The following is a 15076-nucleotide window of genomic DNA, read 5'->3' as shown; positions in this document are numbered from 1 at the left end:
TCAAACAAAAGATAAACAAGTATACAGAGATTTGGGACAACACTATACATCAACTAACAGATGTAACAGATTATCTATTTATCTATTATTCCACCTAACAACACTGAAATATACATTTTTTTTCAAGTGTACATAGACATTCAAGATAGTACATATATGAAACCATAAAAAAGATCACCTTGAATTTTAAATTCAAAGTTGTGCAGAGTATCTTCTTTGACTACATGGAATGAAACTAGAAGTAAATAATAAATGGAATACAAGAAATTTACAAATAATCGAAATTTTAAAATATACTTTTAAAGCCGGGCCTGGTGGCACAGGCCTGTAATCCCAGCACTCGGGAGGCTGAGGCAGGAGGATTGCTGTGAGTTCGAGACCAGCCTGGGCTACACAGTGAGTTCCAGGGCAGTCTCAACAACATAGTGAGACCCTGTCTCAAAAAAACAAAACAAAACAAACTTTTAAATGACCAGTGGGTCAAAGAGGAAATCAGAAGGGAAATGACAAAATAATTTGAGATGATTGAAAACAAAAACAAAACATCCAAACTTACTGGACGCGGCAAAAGGAATGTTCTGAAGGAATTTTATAGGTGTAAATGCCTGTACAAAAAAGAAAAGGGGTTAGGGTTATGCTCAGTGGTGGACCACATGCTTAGCATGCACAGGGACCTGATTTCAAGTCCCAGCACCAAAGTAAACAGAAAATTTCAAATAAGAAATATTTCAGTTCCACATCTTTATACCATAAGGAATTAGAAAAGAAGTGAAAACTAAACCCAAATGTATCCAGAGAAAGGAAATAATAAAGATTATAATAGATTAATAGACTAGAGAATAAAAAACAGTAGAGAGACTAAATAGATTTACTTTGTAACCTAGTCTGTCAGTAGTTGCCTTTACAAAATTAATAAACCTATAGCTGGACTGATCAAGGAAAAAGAAGATATGAATTTCTAAAATTAGAAATTTTGATACTCTCTCTCAAAATCAAAAAGAGGAATAGGGATATGGCCCAGTGGTAGACGACCCCTGAATTCAATCCCTAGTCTCACACACACACACACACACACACACACACTTTTTTTATTTATTTGTTTGTTCAAACTCAGGACCTTGTGCTTGCAAAGCAGGTACAGTACCACTGAGCTAAATCTCCAGCCCCACACACATGTAAAACAAGACTGGAGATACTAGCTCAGTGGTAGAACACTTACCTAGCATGTTCAAGGTCCTGGACTCAATTCCTAGTACCCACAAAAACACAACAACAGAAGCACTCAATAAACCCAATAAACCTTGAATAAAAGAGATCTCCTGGACATGGTAAAGAACACCTGTGAAAAACCTACAGCTAACATCATACTTAATAATGAAAGACACATCTTTCCCCCTGCAATCAAGAAGAAAAGTAAAAGATGCTCACTTTTATTACCTCAACATTTTATTGGAATGTCTAGCCAGTGTTTTTGGTAAGAAAAAGAAATAAAAGCTACCCAAATAGAAGCTATGAAATATTTTCTACTCACAGATGAAGACAGAAGATTGTAAAGAATCCACAAAAACTCAACTATTACAGCTAGTGAGTTAATTCAGCAAAGTTGCAAGATCGATGTATAATAATAAGCTCTGTTTTTATAAACTAATGAGCTCTTTTTATAAACTAACAATGAGCAATCTAAAAAGAAAATTAAGAGAGCAAACATATCAAAATGAATAAAAGATTTAGGAATATATTTAAATAAGGAGGTATAATACTTGTATGCTGACACCTGAAAAAATTGCTAAAGAAATAAAACAAAATCAAAATAAATGGAATGGTGGGCTGGGGATTTAGCTCAGTGGTTCTGCCACCTGCTTCGCAAGCACAAGGACTTGCATTCAATCCCCAGTACCAATAAATAAATGGCATCCAATGTTCATGGATTATAAGGTTTAATATTTTTAAGATTCCAGTATTCTCTAGACTTATCTACATATTCAATGTAATTGCTATCAAAATCCTAACAGGTTTGTTACAAATGGAAAGCTGATCTTAAAATTCACATGGAATTGAAAGGAGCTTCAAGTATATTAGCTGCTTTTTTGTTCTCTTTCCTTCCAGACTTCTCTATGCACACAACTGTATGAGTTTTTTTAAAAGTTGAGGTCATATGTTGCACGTTACTCTGCTAATGTTACCCCTTAGCAATATGTCCAGGACAGTCTGCTGTCAGAGCCCACAGATCTAGCCCATAAAGGACTATATGTGTGATTGCATTGTACGTATGTGATTGTAATTGCAGCATTGTCTGTGATAGCTAGAAATTAAAGGCAAGCTCTATGTTCCTCTCTAATGGAACAGATAAATACAATAGATGCATATTGAGCATTAGAAACATCAAATGCACATATAACAACATAGATGTCTTCTAAAACAAAGTGAAGTTATAAAATGGGTTTTAAAATAGAAGAAACAGGATGACAGCTATGGCACAATATTAAGGTAAACTAAAAATACTGACAAACACAAAACAACATTATTTTATAAGGATACATATTCCAAACATTAATATACCAAACACATTAGATAGAGGAGTTAGCTATGGGAGAATACAGAAGAGTGAGTGTAGCGATGAGGAATAAAGTAAAAAAGTAAATAAAATAATATTTAAATAAGAGAAGTCAGGGGTCAGGGATTTAGCTCAGTGGTTCCACTGCCTGCCTTGCAAGGGCAAGTTCCCAAGTTTGATCCCAGTACCAAAAAAATGAAAAACAAATAAGAGAAGTTTAGATAGATAGTCTCTCATTTCTACTCAGTATGGACTTTGAGGTCAAATAGATCTAGTTGTATTATTTGTTTTTTTGTTTGTTTGTGGTACCAGGGATTGACCCAAAGGCCTTTGCACCAAGTTAGATCCCCATCTCCTTTTTTATTTTTAAGTTTTAATTTTTGGGGGGGTGGGAACAGAATCTCACTAAGTTGCAAAGTTGCCTGGACTGAGCTCAAACTTGGGATCCTCCTGCCTCAGCCTTCCCAAGTGCTGGAATTATATGTAAACACCACCACACCTGACTCAAACAGCTCCACTTTTGTCTGTTTGCTTTTGGTGCTGGGGATCAAACTCAGGACCTCGCACTTGCCAGGCAGGCACTGTACTGCTGAGGTACATCTTTAGGCCCCAACAGTCGAACTCACAGAGATCCTCCTACCTCAGCCTCCTGAGTGCTGGGCTTAGTTTCTCTCTTGTGAAACAGGCAGAATAATGGCTACCTGGTGTTGTGGTTGTGATCGTGTTTGTGAACTGCTGAGCAGTGTCTGGCACAAGCTGAAAGTGCTTCAAATCATGAAAGTCTTGCTGGAAACTTCCCACTGGACACTGAGCCCCACTGTAAAGGAGTCAGGTTGACCTTGTTCACTCATATACCCCACCACCAGCACCAGCACCTTGCTCTTTGTTCTTTCTTATTGTTGCTTTGTTTGTGTTTTTGTAGTGCTGGGGACTGAACCCTGAACGTAGGCTTCCCACCTGTTAGGTAACGCCCTACCACTAAGTTATATCCTCAGCCCAGTGTTTATTTCTTTTTATTTGTTTGTTTGTTTATTTGTTTTGAGACAGGGTCTCACTATGTAGTTGAGACTGACCTGGAACTCACTATGTAGCCCAGGCTGGTCTCGAACTCACAGTGATCCTCCTGCCTCAGCCTCCTGAGTGCTGGGATTACAGGCGTGCACCACCATGCCTGGCTGTTTTTTCTTTTTCTTCTTCCTTTCCTTTTCTTGTTTTCATTGAGTTTATTGGTACATTTAGGTATACATTACAGTTACATTCATCATTGGGATCTTGTACCTTTACATGACAGGTCTTAGTTCTCATTTTTTCACAGTGATCCTCCTGCCTCAGCCTCCTGAGTGCTGGGATTACAGGCGTGCACCACCATGCCTGGCTGTTTTTTCTTTTTCTTCTTCCTTTCCTTTTCTTGTTTTCATTGAGTTTATTGGTACATTTAGGTATACATTACAGTTACATTCATCATTGGGATCTTGTACCTTTACATGACAGGTCTTAGTTCTCATTTTTTCCCCCCACCCCCGAATTTATTTCACTTAAGAGTATGGCCTCAATATGTATCCATTTTCCTATGAATGATTCTAGTTTCTCATTCTTTATGGCTGAATAGTACTCCATTTTATAGGAAAACCACATCTTTTTTATCCAGTCTCCAATTTGCTGTAAATTCTTGCTTTTTGCACAGGACAAATATGAGTGTCTAAGGTTTCTGCCTCTGGCTTATGGCATAGGTTAAGACCAGAGATAAGGTACTCCCTTTCTCTGACCTTGTCCCCAAAGGAACAAAAACTCAGAGACATCTCACAGATTAAGATTCTAAAACAGTCCTTCCCTCTGCATAGGCCTGGCCATTCATGCAAAGTGGGAAGTACCTTCACTGGGGCCGTTCCTTTTTAGTACTGGACAAGTCACATAATCACTTTATGCCTGTTCTTCTCTGCCTTGGGTAAACCATCCGCTCCTTCTACCATATGAAATACTAAGAATGAAGGTAGAGCCTAGGGAAGTGGTTCATGCCTATAATCTGAGCACTTTGGAGTGCAAAAGCAGGAGGATCACAAATTCAGGCCCAGCGTGTGCAACTTAGTGAGGGACCCCCCCCCACTACTGGAGAAGTAGTTCAGTGCAAAAGTCCCGGACTCATTCCCCAATACCACAAAAAAAACCAAACAAACGAAAAGAAAACAAAAAAACCCCTAAGATAACATGAAAGCACTTACAAATAATAAAATTATATTGTCAGTAATTACTTAGAAGGCACAGTTATTCTTATTCCTAGTTCAGTTAATACTCAGTGTTTAGGAGGAAGTTCAGGAAAAAGACCAAGTCATTCTGCAGGGACAGCTTTTTCCTGTGCGGTGGCCAGGCAAGCCCTTGGTGATAATTGGCTAACAGGAGGTGGCATGAGGTCCTTCTCCCCTGGGCCCTGCAGCAGGAGGCAGCAGACCCAGGTTGCTAGAGGGCCAAGATCAGTGTGCCAGGTTTAAAGCCAGCAGCGCAGCTCAGCAGTGCAGCACCACCTGCTCAGTCCAACGCTTGCCCTCTGCATCCATTGAACACCAGGCTGAGAATGGATAGGGGCTCCTGAAGTCAAGGTATAGTTCCATCAACAGTCCCTGGGCATTTATTATCCAGGAAGCTAGACTATCAGAGGGGGGAAATATACAAAAAATAGCAAATGGGGAGGTGGAGAGATAATGGCTTTTTAAAGACACTGCTTTGAATTTTGCCTTTGGAGAAAGGCCAGAGGGCCCATGTTGTTAGATCCCCAATCTTATATTATAGAGGTTCATGACCCTACCTCTGTAGAGAAGACACATATTTAAACAGCAATGGAAAGTTTTAATTCAACATTGTTAAGAGTTCTTTAATGGCATCTGCCTCACAAGCACACAGGTCCAAGTTCGATCCCCGGTACAAAAAACAAAACAAAACAAAACAAAAATGTTATTTAACAGGGCTGGGGATTTAGCTCAGTGGTTCTACCACCTGCCTTGTAAGTACAAGGTCCTGAGTTTGATCCCTTATACCAAAAAACAAAACAAATAAACAAAAAACTGCTTTAACAAAAGTCATTTGTAGGATGGTCTAGGACAGACTGTGAAAGACGCAACCTGGAGAAAAAAAAAAAGCTAACCATTAAAAACCATTTTATATGCACAACTCTACCCTAGGAACAGAGTCCTTGCAGAAGAGGATCATAAGCAGTACTCAACAGATTATTCCTGCTTTCATTATCCTGAGAGAGGTAGAAAGTAAAATAACAGAAGCCTAGGAGATCACAGTTGCCCTAGGTAGAGCACAGGCACCAAGGGAGATTTAGTGGGAGGCACCTAAAGCAGAGATGTCTGGCCTTTAAATTCCGAAAACCTGATTTATCGGCACCCTTTTCTGTTCCTTTTGCTACCTTTGACCTGTGTGTAGTACTTTTATGTTACCCTTGTACCTTTCTTGGTCTGCGTTATAGTTTTGTTGGCACAGACTATCCCTTAGCACAACTTCCTGAGATCTGTAATAAACACAAATACTTACTACTTAACCACTGGGTGTACACTTGGCAATTCTTTCCTTATCTCACACAAGAACCTGGGCTATTATTGGCCCATTCAACTGTAACAGACCTATTCCTGGAAAACCAGGGCTCGTCCTGACTTTTGCATTCTGAGTTTGTCTTGCTAAATGTTTACTCATACTTGATGTACTACTATATAACTTGTCTTTCTTCTATTTTGTAAGATCCTATGCTCCTTAGAGCTGCCACCTAGACCAGCCCATGGGCCCTTCAGCTAGGATCCTTCTCCTACAATAGAATCAGAAACCACAGTTTACTGGGGCTTGACTGTCTTCCTTGCTGTGAATGTTCAAAGTTACCATCTCCTCCAAATAGTATTGATTACCCACTATAGTTGCCCATTGTAACTGTTTCTTAAATTCTAATGTTTTTAAACTGCAGTACCTCTTAGAAGGAGTAATTTCCATAAGTTTACTATTAATAGTGAATTTTGTTCTCCTATTGGCTTAAATTTACCTCTTTTTGGGTTTAAACTCCCTCATCTCTAATTCTTGAATCCTAAGATTTAGGGAGAATAATTTCTGTTCACTTTATCTAATACCTTAAATCTTTCTGGTTGGTTTTGATTATATCTTAATTCACACTTTACTCTTCTAGACAAGTTTTGTGGTTCTTGCTTGCTTTACTGCCACAATAATAACATTTTGAAAAACATATCTCCAATTCTTACCGAATGGAGAAAGTATTAATTTAGACCTTATATTCAAGATAGTTGGGCACAAACTAAGGTACTGGGAATATCACCGTCAACAATCTACATTTCAAATAAATAAATAAATATAAAAATAAAACATACGTTAAAAATCTCTCTGCTAATAGCAGGAATGACAAGTAGGTTGATTGGTTGTTTTATTTTTTAATGATTCCATTTATCTGTTTTGCTCATCTACTATTAATGCAAGCCTTTGCTTCTGAGAACACGGTTTCTTCTACAGGGAATGCTAACAGCCAGGAGCAACCTCTGTTATAGCGACATAGGGGAAATAAATGTAACTCCAACCTGCTAGGTGTCAGGTACGCTGAGCTCATGTTCCCCAAAATCGAGGAAGGAATTCTAAGAAACAGTGGAGGTTACAAGTAGGAAAACTTCACTGAGAGAGATAGCTCCTGAGAAACAGGAGAGTACCCAGAAGTGGGTTGCCAATTAGCCCACCTCTCAAAGGAAATTTCATAGAGCAAAATCATGGGGTGAGTACAATGTAGGTCAAAACTAAGATCAACCAATAAGATTACAAGTATAGCCACTTAGGTAATATTGATCCAATGGAGAAGCAGGTCATGTAGCAAGTGTGCATGGAAAGAACAGACTTTCTTTAGGAAGGGATGGATCATGGGGTCTTGGTCATTCTCTAGGGGGACACATCTAGCTAGAGTTTATTGGTCTAGGTGAGGCCAATTAGCCCCTGGGAGGTATGTAGGGCTGGTCATTCTGTCCTTATCTTGAAGCCTGGCTTCCAGCAGATGCACCTCTGGCCACAGTTCTAATGAGTTCTCATCTTCTGCACTGACTGGTCAGGGGTAGCCCTGTGTGACTGCCTATATTCTGGGCTAACTTAGCTGCCTATAATAACGGGAGAAGACCAAGCCCAAATGTCAGACTTTCTAGGGCTGATCTACAGATGACCACTTAAGAGTTGCTGTGAAGTTTAGGGAAGAGGTGTGCAGAAAGCTGGTGCAGGTGGGGAACTACAAAATCCAGGATTCTCTTTAAGAAGCAAATCTTGGCTGCCTCTCTCAACATCTCACACTTTCAAACATAGGCAAGCAGATGTTAAGAACTGTCTGAGCATCATGTGAGTGATTCTTAAAACTCTTGTCTCCAAATGATCCTCCAGCAAGGTGCTGACACCCTTTAAACTATATTATAAATCACATATCACTTTTGGGGGAGAGCTCAATATTTCCGTCTCTTGACTTTTCTTAAAATGTCAGTGCTTCTGGGTTGACACTCCCAGATCACAGAGAACCAGACCAGTTATGGAAGAAAAGATCCTAAAGAACGGTTCAGTTGCTGAATACAAACTCCAGATTACCATCCTGAGGGCTGGAGGACCTGTCAGGCTCAGGCCAGGAATCCAGCTGGTCTGGTATTTCTTCCTGAATTTGCTGAGCAGCTTTCCTACTCAGGTATTAGAGTTCTTTTCCACTTTGGATTGTTTATTCCTGGGCTGAAAACTGCTCAATAGACACAGAGGAGGGACTGAAAGAACTCTGGATTACTGAGCAACCACAGAGCACCAGCTGCTCGTATACCAAACTCAGGGAGGACAAACAGCAGTACCTACTGTCTCTTTCCCATAAAGGGATTCAAGAGGCTGAGCACCTTGCTAGCAGGAGGAACTTCAGAACAAAAAGATGAGATGATTATCAGTGTGGTGATTTAGTTCCTTAGCTCTTTTAAATCCTAGATGAAAAGAATAAATGATCACATTTTCCTGAGGTAATAAATAAATAGGGGTAAAATGAGCATTGGAATGTCCTCTGGTTTGTGTGTGTGTGTGTGTGTGTGTGGTTTGTTTGTTTGTTTGTTTTTGAGATCTTGTTTTAAGACTATGCAGTTCAGGCAGGCCTTCAACTCACTGTGTAGCTCAGGCTGGCCTCAAACTTGTGACGATCCCACTGCCTCAGCCTCCCAGGTGCTGGGTTACAGGTGTGTGGCATGCCTAGCAAAATGTCCCCTGATATTTTCATTATCCTTGACTCCGTAGATGGATTCCACTGCTGATTTTTAAAAGTTAAAAGAAATTTCCCTCTTGTACTCCTAGATAGTATTCTAGGATCAGAATCTCCTATATCTAAACTATATGTAGATGGAAAAAAAGTCCCTGGGGTCTTTAAGACAAGAAATGGGACTGAGTGGTCCAGAGAGAGACAGGACCACCTCCCAATCACCAATGTCCAGATGACCCAAAGATTGTTTTTTTTAAGTATGAAAAATATTTATTTGTTTTATTTTTTGTGATACTGGTGATCAGACCCAGACCCAGAGCTAGGCAAGTGCTCTGCCACTTGAGGTATAAGCCCCCACAAATACTTATTTCTGTTTTCTTTTCAGATTCATTCAATAAATAATAAAAAAAAAGGAAGATGGACCTTGGTTTCTGATCTTCAAAAAAGCCTATATCCTGTCCAAGGAAAGGAGACAGCACCTGGCCCATTATTGACCAGCACTTATTTGTGAGCTGTTAAGAATTATTCCATAATTTACAACTGGGCATAGTATCCATGTACCTCAACAGATCAGGGATCTCCTTGGTATTATTCTCATTTCCCTTACTAATCACGGATACATATTAACTGATTTAACTCCATTTTGGATAAGCCATATTTAAATCTTTAGCCTGTTCCACCTAAACATACGCTGACTTATATAAAATTTTGTTGGTTCTAAACTTAGTTCCTCTTAACTCACATATTCATAGCTTCTGTATTTGACAAGTCTACATTTGGTTTCCCATTTTTATAATTTTATACATTTATATTCTTCCTCTAACTTCTTCCTTGATAAGGAGAAGACTTATCAGAAAATTCTGGGGTTCTTTTCCAAATACAGTGTGTCATCTTCCCCTTTCCTTGAGCACATCAAAACTTTGCTGAGGGGAGCCGAGGATTTAGCTCAGTGGTGCCACTGCCTGCCTTGCAAGTGCAAGGACCCGAGTTTGATCCCCAGTACCAAACAAACAAAACCAAAAACTTGGCTGAGGAAATTTGTACTTTGAGAATTTCCACATCTGACAATCATCTCTGTCCATTTTTCTGAGCTATAATCATGTTCTGCCTTCATAAGTCGCTTCATGTGTGTGTTAGCTCATTCATATTTGACATTTTCTCTCTTTTTTTTTTTTTTTTTTTTTTTTTGGGTTTTTGAGGCAGGGTCTCACTATGTAGTTGAGACTGACCTGGAACTCACTATGTAGCCCAGGCTGGTCTCCAACTCACAGCGATCCTCCTGCCTCAGCCTCCTGTGCTCTGGGATTACAGGTGTGCACCACTATGCCTGGCTCTGACGTTCTAATATAACAGACAGTCATTGGGGAATCACATTGAAAGTTTGCACCATAAGAGTTGGAATGGTGATATGGTAATCAACTATGGATCCTAGAGAATCATTAGGCCTTTCCTGATGCATATCCACCAGTAGCATGTCCCCTTTTCTCCCAGCAGTTTTCTCTGAAGAGAATCTTCAAGTCATGGAAGGAGGCAGCAACAGGTCTTCGGAAAGCTTCATTCTGCTGGGTATATCTGACCATCCCCAGCTGGAAATGATCTTTTTTGTGCTCATCCTCTTCTCTTACTTGCTGACGCTTTCTGGGAACACAACCATCATCCTGCTGTCCCGCCTTGATCCTCGGCTCCACATACCCATGTACTTCTTCCTCAGCAACCTCTCCTCCCTTGACCTCGCCTTTACTACGAGCTCGGTCCCCCAAATGCTGTTCAACTTATGGGGACCAGAGAAGACCATCAGCTACGGTGGCTGCATCACCCAGCTCTATGTTTTCCTTTGGCTGGGGGCCACTGAGTGCATCTTGCTTGTGGTGATGGCATATGACCGCTACATAGCAGTGTGCCGGCCCTTGCACTACATGACCATCATGAATCCTCGGCTTTGCTGGCTGCTGGCTGCAGTTTGCTGGTTAGGTGGCTTGGGCAACTCTTTAATCCAGTCCACATTCACCCTGAAGCTCCCGTTCTGTGGGCACCGGAGGGTGGACAATTTCCTATGTGAGGTGCCTGCCATGATGAAATTGGCCTGTGGAGACACTAGTCTCAATGAGGCCATACTCAATGGTGTGTGCACCTTCTTCACTGCCGTCCCTCTAAGCACTGTCCTCATCTCCTACTGCTTCATTGCTCGGGCAGTGCTGAGGATCCGCTCTGCAGAGGGACAGTGGAAAGCCTTCAACACATGCCTGTCCCATTTGGTGGTGGTGTTCCTCTTCTACGGCTCGGCCATCTACGGGTATCTGCTTCCCGCGAAGAGCAGCAACCAGGACCAGGGTAAATTCATTTCCCTCTTCTATTCTGTAGTCACACCCATGGTGAACCCCCTCATCTATACGCTAAGAAATAAGGAAGTAAAGGGGGCCCTGAGAAGGCTACTAGGGAAACGAACAGAAGCTGGCTGAGCAAGGAGGAGGATTCTCTATTATTTGTTGCCTCTTCATCTCTGCACATTTTTTCTCATTATTTCTATGACCAGAAGAACACGAAGAGTACTAACCTGAGTGAAACCAAGCCAGATTCTTGACAACCCTAAACTGCTGGGGCACTGTCACTGTTGAGATATTCTTTACTTATTTACTAGAAATCCTACTGCGGACAACAGACAATAGGGCAAAAGTGTATTGTTGAAGGCTCAGAGGCTACTGATCGAATGTAGACGTATCTCACCATCTCTGATTTCTTCATGTTAATTATTACACCTTATTTTCTCTAGAATTCTATACTTTTCAAAAGAAAGCAACTCCACTTGAAGATCTGTGTAATGGCTTGAGATCAGTTCGTTGTTATGAAATGCACATAAAGAGCATAAAGAGCTAAACAGTTCATCTGATGGACACAGACACACACACAGACACACACACAGACACACACACACACACAGGCTAGACAGAGCCACTCGGTTGGCCCCAGTCAACTCTACCTATGGATTCTATGGTCACAGAACAGCTGTTCGCTCAGTGGCGCTATGCCTGCCTGGCAAGTGCAAAGTCCTGAGTTCAATTCCTGGCACCACAAATTAATTAATTGATTGATTGATTGATTAAAAATTCATACAGAACCAGAAGAGACCAGAATTGCAAATGCAATCCTGGGCGGTACAAGCAAAGTGGGAGGCATCAGAATCCCAGATTTGAAGTTATATTATAAAGTGATAGTGATAAAAGCAGCATGGTACTGGCACAAAAACAGACACATGGATCAATATAACAGAATAAAGAATGCAGAGACAATGCCAAGCACATTTAACTGTCTTTGACGAAGGGACCAAAAACATGCTCTCGGAGGAAAGATAACCTCTTTAGTAAACGGTGCTTGGGAAAACTAGCTATCCGCACACAGAAGATTGAATTTAGACCCATATATCGCAACGTCTACTAAATTAAATAAAAATGGATCAAAAAGCTAAATGTTAAAACAGAAGCACATAATCTGCTGGAAGATAGGGTGGATAAAACTACCTGGGTGTGAAGACACATACCTATAATCCCAATATTTGGGAGGCTGAGACAAGAGAATCATTGTGAGTTTGAGGCCATCCTCAAACATAGTGAGACCTTGACTTGGAAAACAAGAAAGGTAAATGTGGAAGACCAGATAGGAAGACTGAGGCCTAATTGGCCTCTTTGGTGAGCACTAAGAAGAAAGAGGGTGTGCAAGCATGCTGATGCAATGCACTTGAAAGTAGAAACACCAGAGATCCTGTTGTTTACCCAGACAAGTACCATGGAGGAACGGAAACATGAATCCTGTGTAACTCAGCTGTGCCCATGTCTCAGTGAATAAAGCCAAGGTGCAACACTCACTCTATGTCAAAGGGAGACATGAGCCTCCTGGCCCTCCATATTTTAACCTGATTCTGTGTCTCTTTACCCTCCTCTTTTATCCTCCTCACCCCTTGGTCAGGTTTGAGCTCATGGGCTGGTTCCTACCCGTACCCTCTTGAAGCTGTAAGCATAGACAAAGATAGTCTGAATGGAGTCCTGGTTTCACAGGAAATAGTACCAAGAATCAACAAATGGGATCTTACCAAATTAAAAAGTTTTCACAGGGTAAAAGGAACAACCAATGGAGAGAAGAGACAACCTACAGAATGGGGGGCGGTTGCCAGCTATTCCTCAAAGAACTAACATCTAGAATATATAAAGAACTCAAAAATATTAGATCTCCCAAAATAAAGGGCCCAATCAAAAATAGGCAAGTGAAACAAATAGACACTTCTGGTAAGTACAAATGGCTAATAAATAAATGAAGAAACATTGAACATCAAAAAAAAAAAATCCAACATCACTAGCCATTAGAGAAATGCACATTAAAACAACACTGAGAGCTGGGTGGCGCACACCTGTAATCCCAGCACTCAGGAGGCTGAGGCAGGAGGATCGCTGTGAGTTTGAGACCAACCTGGGCTACATAGTTCCAGGTCAGTCTCAACTACACAGTGAGATCCTGTCTCAAAAAACAAAAAATAAATACCAAAAAAAAAAACAAAAACAAACAAAAACACCAAAAATAAAGCAAAAAAATCATCTTTGTACCCTGTCATCTTTGTTCACTTTTCTGTCTCTTCCCTTCAATAGTATAGTCTATCCAGTGCCGGGATCAAATGCCCAGGACACACAGCTTAAAGGAAGAGAGGTTTGCTTTGGCTCATACTTCCAGCCCATGGTTGGCTGGCTTCAAGGCAGAAACAAAATAGTGTGAGGGCCTGGGTAAAGAACAGCTGCTTATCTTATGGCAGCACAACGCAGAGAGAAAAAGGAAGAACCAGGGTCGAGAACACAACCTTGCAGGTCACACCCCTAGCCATCCATCCCAACAGCGAGTCACTCATCACGCCCCCATGACCAAATCACCTCCCAAATACATGAGACATTTGGGGGACATTTTAGGTCTAAACCATAATATATATCATTTCTAATGTTTTCCTCTATCCTGCAAAGTAGGTATTATTATCCTCAGATGAGACAAAGAGGTTCAGAGAAGTTCAATTCAATTTGCCTCAAATCATAGAGTTTGGAGTTGAGCTGGGAGTCAAACCAGACCCAACCGATGGTCAACCTTTGTACTATTCCCATTAGTTAACATTGTGTCTGATATACTGGGCTGATGTGAATGTGATAATAAGTTTACGTATTCTTTCCTTGTTTAGAAAGGTGAAGTAAAAATGAACTCTCACATTGACCTCTTTTTCCAGAGTGAACATTTCATCTGGGAGACCCAGCTCAAGGTAATTCTTCAGCATTGTAGAAACTGGATTTTGAGCCACATATCAGCCTCATTTGCAGCTGAATTCCTTTCCAGGCCTCATTCCCTTGGCTGATGGCAAGTTCTAACCGCGTAGGAATTGGTTTCAGACTCCCTAGCAATGCCTAGGCCTCGGAAGGTTCTTTGCCAGCTCTGAGAACTGTGCTATGGATGGCCGCACCCTAGACTGCACTCAAGGAGGTGCTGAAGCCAAAACAATTTTTACCATTTTGCTTGGAAAGCCAAGTCTGGATCCAAATGAGGGAGAATCCTCCATGAAACAGTGAGAAGGCAGTAACAGTGTAAGATTTGGCATAAGAACCCGGGAGACCAAATCAGAAAGAAAAGGAGTACGGTACGGAGAAATTGGGGGTCACGTTGTTATTACAGGCTGGGCTTCGGGGACAAGCATCTGAAAGAGGTGGAAAATTTGATAATGCTGCTATTCCTCCTTCATCACTTATTTTCCGTACTGGGTCCATGCAGCTTTCATAAGAACACTTTCTTCCCCCTTCGCAGGAATGAGGTTGGATTAAGAGCAGGGTCGGATGCCCTCACCCATCATCAACTTTCAGGAGGCCTTTTTCCCAAAAATGGAGGGTGAGAATTGTCCTCTTTAACCTGAACTAGCTCTGTGAATTAGAATCTTCTGGCTCTTGAAATTCCTGCTCTGGGACAGAGGGATTTCTGTGCTGTGCAGGGTAAGGGAACTTCAATGAAATCCTCAGTATCAGAGTCATGCTTCTTAAAACATTAATACAGCTGGATGTATGGTCAAGAGAGGGCCAGAGTGGGCTCATGCTGCAAGTATACCCAAGCTACCCGACACATGCACGGCTCTGAGCATAGGAGTCTGGCTATACTCTCGGCTCCTCTGACTCCTCTCCTGATCCTGTTCTCCCCTGCTATACATACCCCACTCCTCATTAGGGGTATTAGCTCTGGCTTTCTGGATTCTCTGCCCCTGTACCTGTCTTCTC

The 15076-nt window shown here is 41.2% G+C and overlaps 1 protein-coding gene across 2 annotated transcripts; it reads left to right on the top strand.

Moving 5' to 3' along the window:
* The first annotated feature begins 9223 nt into the window (after nucleotides 1–9223).
* LOC104876150 (olfactory receptor 15) lies at nucleotides 9224–14190 on the top strand. Of its 2 annotated transcripts, XM_033758628.1 has the most exons (4): nucleotides 9224–9302; nucleotides 10290–11126; nucleotides 14047–14079; nucleotides 14154–14190. In XM_033758628.1, the coding sequence occupies exons 2-3, from the start codon at nucleotides 10316–10318 to the stop codon at nucleotides 14049–14051; spliced, it is 816 nt and encodes a 271-aa protein (XP_033614519.1). In that variant the 5' UTR covers nucleotides 9224–9302; nucleotides 10290–10315; the 3' UTR covers nucleotides 14052–14079; nucleotides 14154–14190. The 2 variants fall into 2 exon arrangements, with proteins under 2 accessions (XP_033614519.1, XP_010642339.1); XM_010644037.2 differs by lacking the exons at nucleotides 14047–14079; nucleotides 14154–14190 and having other exon boundaries at nucleotides 10290–11860.
* The last annotated feature ends 886 nt before the right edge of the window (nucleotides 14191–15076 follow it).

Source organism: Fukomys damarensis, unplaced genomic scaffold, assembly GCF_012274545.1.
Source record: "Fukomys damarensis isolate Sample0158 unplaced genomic scaffold, DMR_v1.0_HiC HiC_scaffold_34, whole genome shotgun sequence".
Lineage (NCBI taxonomy): Eukaryota > Metazoa > Chordata > Mammalia > Rodentia > Bathyergidae > Fukomys > Fukomys damarensis.
This window is presented reverse-complemented; position numbering and strand designations above follow the sequence as displayed.

What these genes read in the sequence shown, in the direction of transcription:
- LOC104876150 (XM_010644037.2), top strand. Translation starts at nt 10,316, where the DNA reads ATGGAAGGAGGCAGCAACAGGTCTTCGGAAAGCTTCATTCTGCTGGGT.